Source organism: Sinocyclocheilus anshuiensis, unplaced genomic scaffold (assembly GCF_001515605.1).
Source record: "Sinocyclocheilus anshuiensis isolate Anshui unplaced genomic scaffold, SAMN03320099.WGS_v1.1 scaffold816, whole genome shotgun sequence".
In the NCBI taxonomy this organism is placed as follows: domain Eukaryota; kingdom Metazoa; phylum Chordata; class Actinopteri; order Cypriniformes; family Cyprinidae; genus Sinocyclocheilus; species Sinocyclocheilus anshuiensis.
The window spans coordinates 668,586-677,563 of NW_015554154.1; the positions used below are offsets into that span (position 1 = coordinate 668,586).

Consider the following 8,978-nt stretch of genomic DNA (forward strand, 5'->3'; position numbering starts at 1 on the left):
GGCATCGGCATCAACGCCTCTCGTTTACTTTGAATGGAGTGACGTCAAGCGTTGGCGAAATGAATTGTGGGTCCGTCGCGTCGGGCCCGTTGCTTGTGGCAGAAGTTGAAAACTTTTCAACTTTTCAAGCACCAAAGCAGGCGTCAGCCAATCAGATCGCCTTATGCAAATACCCTAGCGCAGATTTTGGACCTACAAAAATGCGTCCGGCCGGGATTCGGCTGTTTTCTTAATCCCGCTCCCGCTGAATCTCTGACCATTGCCGCCTGCTCCCGCAACATGTGTTTCGCTCCCGCGATTTTCGTGTCCAATCTTTTAAACATTCTAATATTGTATATTTTGGCGCATCAGGGAGCCACTCTCAGTATGCGGTGTATTTAAATATTTTTGAATGAGCGTTTGCACGGTTTACTTTCACTTTCGATTTCGCAATCACACGCATGTGTAAAGGGAGCACATCTTACAAGATACTCCAGCATGGCCTTGTCAGTCATCTCTACTTATTCTCGACCTGTGATCAGGCAAATCCGACTCCGGTAGCTCTCGTTAGATGCAGGGTTGCCAAGTCCGCGTTTTTTCCACAGAATTGGGCTACTTTTAAACTGTGGCCGTGGGTTGATTTTCCCAAGTGGGTTAAAGGTTTGAAATATTGCATAAATTACATTTGACTGAAATGCTTGTATTGAAACATTCTGCATTCTACCTATGATAAAACTTTCATGGTCTTCTACATTAACTGTTCCCTCCTGGTGGAATGACCTTCCCAACTCAATCCAAGCAGCTGAGTCCTTAATATTTTCAAGAAACGACTGAAAACACATCTCTTTCATCTTCATTTGACCCTCTAACTCTAGCACTCTCTATTCTAATGCTACTTCTAATTTTATCTGCTTGTTTTTTATTAAAAAACTTGACCCTCTAACATTACGCTGACGCCCCGTGTGAATGGGGCGTTATACTAGATCCGTGCAGTCGGATTTAAAGGGACAGCAGCCTATAAATACGTGCTGCTGAATATGTCCCTAATGTTAATCAAACAACAAAACAGCTATAACAAAGATTAATCTAAATTTAATTCATACAGTGAACACAATGTAGTGTTATTTTACACTTAATTATTAAATTTCTGTACCTGAATACTACTGTTTATTTTATCTATGCTTGTAAATTGTGTATTTCTTTTTTTTTTCTTTCTTTTTTTTTACTGACTGTTCACTTGCTTTTAATCATGTTTGAACTTTCTCAGACTATAGTTTTTGCTGTGGTATATGAAGAAGTACTTAAAGTGTATGGAAAGCAAAGTTACAATGATATAAAATTAGTGTCATTCATATTAGTTTCATTCATTTTTTTGTTTGTATGTTCACATTGATGTTAAAATTACATTTTCTGATTTGTGACATTACTTTTTATGTAGTTAAAACTGTTTCAGAAGTTGTAGTGATTCTTTCTTTACCAAGAAAGAATGTGAAACAAATTGGTTATATAATTTTCATTTTTAAATATTTTAAAATATAATTTAAATTGACAGCAGATCCTAAATTGTTGTATTTTCTAGTATCTTTAGAAAGTTATAGGCTAGTTGTGTAGAAAGTTTGAGTTATGAAAAATATTTGCAGTAACAAAATCTACATCTTAATTCAGCAGAATATATATATATATATATATATATATATATATAAAAAGTATTTAGTTTTTACAACAAAAAAGGAAGAACACATTAAAATCTTGAGCCTCTGTGAGGGCCCTTGAAATATTGACTTGACAATGGAATAGCAATGGGTGAGGACCGCTTCCCTACAGTCAAATAACTACAGTCTGACCTTAGAAAAAGAAGAAAAGAAAGAAAACACATTAAGTGTTGCCACACCATAACTGATTAACCTCATCAGACACTTCAGAAATTATGAAGTTCAGCCGCTGAAACCTGAACACAGTGTGGTGGTGGGCAGGAAACACACGCTAAAGAGATTCTGTGCGGAAGACGAGCAACTTTCTCACGATTTCCCCGTTTAGCCAGACATTAAGAATAACTGTTCACACAATGATTACACAACTCCACAGCCTGTGAGATGTATTTTTACATGCAGCAAACGCTCTTGACACATCTGTGCATGTCTATCTTCCATGTAACGTTAGGACGCATGCACGCATTCTCTCCGTAGGAAACCTGTCTCTCGTGACCCGCTGTTACTAGAAGCCTCGTGTGCCACTCAAAACAGTCGGCAGCGTTCTAATGACGCGGGAACGACTCGCGAAGACGGCAGCTGCCTAGCCGCGGGTATAGGTGCTACGGGAGCGAACCACAGCGAAACATTACCGACCGGAGCGAACAGGCGGGAGTTTGCGGGGACCCCATTCCCACAAGCAATAGAGACGGGGTAATTACTTACTGGACGAATCTCCGGGGATTGAGTCGCAGGATCACGGTCGTTTTCAGGGCTGCTGACGCTTGCTGTTTTTTTGCGTGCCTCTTCAGGCGAGGTTCACCTCTGTCCTCCCCGCACCTCTGGACGCCATTTCCCGCCTCCGTACCCACACAGTCAACGGCAGGTACCCGGATGAAGAAGAGCGAGCATGCGTCCTGCGGTGCGCATCCCACACCCCCTTTCTGTTGTTCCGAGTATCAAAACAATATTGAGGCTTCGCAGTGCGACAGGTTTAGCTTACAGTATCTATTTAAAAAATACACTTTACAACATCGAGAATCATATAAAACGTGCTTTAGCAAAAACGCAGAGCGGAGAGTAATTCCGTTTCAAAACGACAAAAATGTCGGCATTTACCAGGTAGCCTTGTAGGAGTTAGTGTCGGCATTTACCAGGTAGATGTCAGTATCATTCAATTAATTATTCTGTCAGGAATGTGGCTCCGATATGTTAGCGTTTGATAATAAAACAAAAGTAGCAGACTAACTACTGTGTGTTAGCATAAACATCATATTTATTTATGCATAGCACATGGACAACAAGCAGCCAGTAAAAACAACGAGCGCACTGGGTATGAGATGAGAAGGAAAGGCACGTTCTGGTTGTCATGGCAATACCGTTACGAAGCACTTCGGTGGAATGCCTGTATATTCCTGAATTAAGCGAATTTCAATTCCATTCTACTTCAGATGCCATCATATGATGATGCAAAGTCATTTCTTATACATATGTCTTAGAACAAAATATTTTGAAATATGGTCAATGTAAGGTGAATAGGTACAAATTTATATAAACGTTCTTAATGTAAACAGACAGTAATACTTTATACAGAAAAAAATATTTTATTGTTACCGTAATGTAATAATTTATGTTTGTAAAGCAGCCTGGGACAAATGAATGAAGATTTATGGGTGCTCTTCTTGATGCTACTACTTTCTATACTTCAGTCATAGTGTTAGAATTTGTACTTTTTCCAAAACAGGACCAGTTTATTTGAAATATAGAGTATTTTGTTAATTGTTATCCTTGGATTGCACTGCACAGTTGTGTAAGAGAGCCCAAACACCCATGTGACAGATCTCAAAAACAATGACAAGCTATAAGAGTACATTCAGTATGCCAACCCTACCAAATTTAGCTTAATTATGAAACAAACACAAACAGGTCTATGATCATTATGTCCTTTTGAGAGTTTAGCAATTTTACAGCATTCCTTGTCACACAGATTCCTCATATGTACTGTACATTTACAGCTACCAGTAAGAAAGGAAGCAGGCCAACAGCTGTGATGAGTTTAGTCTGTGGCACCGAGTATTGCTTTTTTCCATTTTCTTGATGATCTACAGGCTGATTTACAAATGCTGCTTTTTGCATGCAACAATGTCTTTACAAGACTCCATGTGCACTTCTGAGTGCTCCTTCAGAATTAGAAACAGTAGTAAAAAAAAAAAAAAAAAAAAAAAAATAAAACACGTCTGGCCAATTGGTGTCATTATGTACCAGTGAGAGGTTAAAAAGTTGAACCGCAACTTAATTGCATCTTCCCATAGTTTACACTTCGATTTAGCAACAGTTGTCCAAAAAGATAAAGGGAGATTAAGCTTTTCAGCAGTTCTTAAAAAAAAAAAAAGGAAAGGAAAACTGGTGTTGTAGAGGTCCTTTTCATCAGTAGTATCAATATGTTCCACTTTGTGAATCTAACAGAAATATTACTTCCGTATTATCTATTACAGTAGTGTCCTCCAGTCCCTGGAGAAGGTATTTTATTATCCAAAAAAAAAAAATTTGTACAATATATTAGTTCCAAATCCCAATTCTGATAGACCTGTGCTACAGATGGGGGCAAAAAAACAAACATGAAAACAATACTCTCCAATTAGGTCATGTGCAAGCAAACATTTGCAGCAGATCATGAAATCACTGTTGTATTTAAGTTGATTGAAATTCATCCGCAGTCACTGATTTCACAGCCGTAACCGCTGAAATTCATTCCTCTGAAGACACTGAAATAGTTTGAATAGTCTGAATGTCTTCAATCATGATACCAAAATTGCAGGTGAAATCCAAAGTTCCTTTTCCTGGCTTGGCTACTTCACTGTTAGAAGCATCCAAAGCTCAATGTAAAGGATCTTTGAGAGGTTGAACTACAGGACGTCAATGGCTTGATGTCGCTTTCCATAATCCACAGCCCTTTCACCTGGAGCCTCCCGATCTTCATCGTCTGAAAGATACAACAACAGGTATAATTACAATTCAGTGATTACAATTACAACAATGGCTGACTAACTAACTAGCGTAACTTTCATGGGTGAAGAAAAATATGCCTATACACATTTAAACTAATAATAGTGAAAGCTACTAAGGCCTCATACACACTGCAAAGTTTTGGGAGTGACAACCACATTGTCTGAATCCCATAAGTTAGGGCTGTAAAATCGTTTGGTTTCAATTAATCGATTTTACAGCCTACCGTAAATTATCATGCTGTGTGTATACAGAATTCAGGAGTTACTCAGCCAGAAGAGGCAGTGTTTGTTGTTTCTAAAAAGAGTTGGTTCCATACACAGCATGCATATTTTATATAAATGTGGTTGTCACTGCCTGTCCTTTTTGTTTACTAACATTTTTCAGATGGTAATTTTTGCCAAAAATGGCAAGTAAAACTGTCACTATCTGTTTTTTGTTTACAGCTGCCAAAATGTTTCTATGGTCATTACTATATAATCTGGGGCTGCACGATATTGAAGACATGCAATATGCGCTAACTTAATGTGATGTGCAATACACGTTAATGGTCTAAGATCAGTGTAAAATCAATTTAACTTATATTTAAATACATTTAAAAAATAAAAATAATATTACCAACACACATTTCACAACAACTTCTGAAAGGGAGCAGCAGTTTTACTGCAACACTGAATAAAAAATAATGTAAAATCTTAGAATGTAATTTCATTTTTATTAAAACAATCCAAATGTAAATACTACCAACTCTCAACATGGTGATATATAGTTATAATCAACCAGAAAACTTAAAATTACCAAATTGTTTGAGTTATTGCAAATATACTAGTTATTTGGAAATATCGTGCAGCCCTAATATTAACCATGGTGTACACACACGGAACAGAAAAGTACAGGATTCACTCTTGCACTTACATGCAGTTGTCACTCTCTAGACTTTGCATTGTGAACATGGCCTAAGAGACATAGGGTTTACAACTGTCACAAGTGTTAAGTGATACCGATGCAAAAACTGGCAAAATGCATTAAGATGGCCCAGTTCTACAAGGCTAAACAGCAGTGACTTCAAAACAACTCGTTTAAAATATCAAAACCCTAGTGAAAAGGATTCAACACAGGTGTTGTGGCGTTGATGGCACAGGTGTCACATGCACCGAAAACACAATAACTACACACAAGCACGCCAATTAGTAAAGACAATGACTGGAGAGAAGGTTCAGTCTCATAACCACATGGTCCAGTAAGGTTAAAGAGCTCACATTCACACATGCTCTCAGCACACTGAGGTGAGGGCTTCCTCCTCGATTGACCCCTTCAACAAGCCTTTCAAGCATTAGGCCAAACGAGCTGACAGTACTTCAGTATGCTGTGAGCCCATGATGACTGAACCAGCAGCTTAATTTAGCAGCACAGCAACAGCACAAGGGATGGGGAGAGGAGACGGAATAGCAAAGCAGTCGCAATCCCCCTGGCTCACCTTGGACATCTTCCTCCCCACCATCACCATCCTCTTCCTCATTGTAGGCCAGCTCGGCCTGCTTGTCCGCCTCATACTCACCCACGTTGCCATCATCCCCGTTATAGTCCGCCAGCTTATTGCCATGTTGCGGATCTACAGGGGACTCATTTTCATCAAAGAAACGGCCTGCAGAGGCAGAGAAGGGCCCCATCAGGAAAGAGATAGAAAGAAAAGACGGAGCAAAATGTCAAAGTAGTAAAAGACGGAGAAAGAAGGACATTAAGGGAATAGTAAAAGAAAGCACAGAAAGGCAAACAGATCAGAAGCATATTCACAAGAATAAAGAGCTAAGAAAAGACAATGAGACTACATGGAAAGTAATTGCTTATGCAAGTAATTGCTTATTTAGGCCCAAAGGAAATAAAATCAACTGAGGACAACTGAGGAATGGAGCTGGTGGTAGAGGAGCTCACACAGAAGAAAGGAGGGCTAGGTGGGATGGGGTACATGCTGGTGTGGAGGAGTTTAGCAGACGGAGCAAAGTCAGGCAGTGCAGTAATCAGCAGAGAACCCAATCTAACATTCAGCTTTACAATCTGTATTTCACACACATATGCTCTGTCTGGGCCTCATATACACACATTCATCTGCTACCTCAGAGGAACTGATTTAAGACTGACTTGAGAGTGAGAATTACCATCTGCTTGTGTGATTGGTAATTCAAAAGCAGCTTGAACATTCTGCTAAAGATCTCATTTTGTGTTCCACACAGAGCATAAAATAAGGTTTTGAATGACAATTTATGTGTGAGCTATTCTTTTAAGATGGGAGAGCCTAAAGACATGAAGGTATGCACCAATTAGCACTTTACGGAACCTTTATGGAAACTCCCATATAAGAGAATATTTGAATATCAGTATCCGGTTGTTAAGTTTAACTGTTAACTGTCACTGGCCCACCGGTGGGCCCACTTGTCATTACATGTTTTAAACAGTAATATCTTAGTCTGAACCTAAAGTAATCTTGACAAACTATATATCGCTTGAAAGCTTAAAGACTCTAGTTTTCATATTTGGTGACTCGTTTTTTAAATATTTTACAGAGCAACTGTAATTTATTAATTTGCAAGAAGAGTACTCATCAGAGTCAGAGAGCGAGTTCTGACCTTTATTTTGAAATAGTGATGCACATATGAAATCATGAAAAATCTGTAAAAACCTCCATTCATTTTCATGTCAAGTGTTCAAAAGATAACATCCATTCTATTTTTGGAGAAAAAAAAGATCTAAAAGTGTTTTGAATATAAAGAAAAAAACAATAGATTCTCAATTTTTTATGCAGCATGAACTGTAACATAGGTCTAAGGTTCTCGTCACATGTCTTTTATGTGTTTTTTAGAGGTTGAATTCAAATCAAATACTGCCATACTGCACTTAATACTTCTGAATGTGATGTCTACTTTATAATTATTGAGAAAAGTATGGAAAAACATGTTTCAGATCACTCAAACCATATGTGACCCTGGACCACAAACCAAGCCTTAAGTGTAAATTTTTCAAAATATCATCTGAAAATATATCACCTGAAAGCTGAATAAATAAGCTTTCCATTGATGTATGGTTTGTTAGTATAGGACAATATTTGGTCGAGATACAACTATTTGAATATCTGGAATCTGAGGGTGCAAAAAAAAAAAATCAAAATATTGAGAAAATCGCCTTTAAAGTTGTCCAAATTAAGTTCTTAGCAATGCATATTACTAATCAAAAATTAAGTTTTGATATATTTACGGTAGGAAATTTACAAAATATCTTCATGGAACATGATCTTTACTTAATATCCTAATGATTTTTGGCATAAAAGAAAAATCTGTAATTTTGACCCATACAATGCATTTTTGCCTATTGCTACAAATATACCCCAGCGACTTAATACTGGTTTTGTGGTCCAGGGTCACATATATGGAAATGGAGGTGCCCTTATATGGTTACTAACAGGGTTTGATGGTCATCTAGTGGAAAAGCTTGGTACCGTGTCCAAACAAAATCTCACTGAAAGCTCATTTTTTTGAGATATCAACCTCAAATTTGGAACACAACGGGTTTAGATTTTTGGTTTTAATTTTCTAGCTAGTAAAACATGTTTTGTGAAATATATATTTTATATAAAATATTATAGTATTTAATATATAATAATTAGATTTTCATAAACTTCCATCACTTTTTAGTAATATAATTTTTTTCACTTCTACAATAATCTGCCAAGTGTCTTCTTTAAAAAGAGACCAACCTTATATCTGTGCTCCAAAGCATTCACAATTTATAACAATTTATGTTGGAAATGTCATTTTCAGGTCCATGCTCAAAAAGTGGAACCGACAGTTAACATGTTAAAGTCACATGTCACAGCTTCTGGGTCCACTAATGTTGTGCTGTAGTACAACCAAAAATCCTGATTTTAGCCTTTATCTCCATACCAAAAATCTCAATTGGCCAGACAGTGATTAATCTTTTCTGAGTCGTTAAAATACTGGTGTCTGGTAGTGCTGGGCGGTATACGTGACGTGACGTGACATGACATGTGGCCAAGTATGGTGACCCATACTTGGAATTAGTGCTCTGCATTTAACCCATCCAAAGTGCACAAACACAGCAGTGAACACACACACACACACACACCGTGAACACACACCCGGAGCAGTGGGCAGCCATTTATGCTGCGGCGCTCGGGGAGCAGTTGGGGGTTCGGTGCCTTGCTCAAAGGTCGTGGTATTGAAGGTGGAGAGCGTGCTATACATTCACTCCCCCCACCCACAATCCCTGCCGGTACGAGACTCAAACCCGCAA

At 38.2% G+C, this 8,978-nt stretch overlaps 2 protein-coding genes across 6 annotated transcripts in view; both read right to left on the bottom strand.

Annotated features, from left to right (window-relative positions):
* Positions 1-2,626, bottom strand: part of ctdspl2b (CTD (carboxy-terminal domain, RNA polymerase II, polypeptide A) small phosphatase like 2b) — a 31,129-nt gene extending 28,503 nt beyond the window's left edge. For both annotated transcript variants that reach the window (XM_016463538.1, XM_016463537.1), the window contains exon 1: positions 2,394-2,626. The gene's annotated coding sequence lies outside the window, so the exon portion shown is untranslated. The remainder of the gene's footprint in view (positions 1-2,393) is intronic.
* A 634-nt stretch (positions 2,627-3,260) lies between these two features.
* The window catches only part of LOC107670759 (protein CASC4-like), a 20,810-nt gene continuing 15,092 nt past the window's right edge, over positions 3,261-8,978 (bottom strand). For 2 of the 4 annotated variants that reach the window (XM_016463509.1, XM_016463508.1), the window contains exons 9-10: positions 6,151-6,318; positions 3,261-4,650 (exon numbers count right to left, since the gene is read on the bottom strand). In XM_016463509.1, coding sequence (XP_016318995.1) covers positions 4,574-4,650; positions 6,151-6,318 — 245 coding nt within the window. In that variant the 3' untranslated portion in view covers positions 3,261-4,573. The remainder of the gene's footprint in view (positions 4,651-6,150; positions 6,319-8,978) is intronic. The other 2 variants (XM_016463511.1, XM_016463510.1) reach the window with 1 other exon arrangement.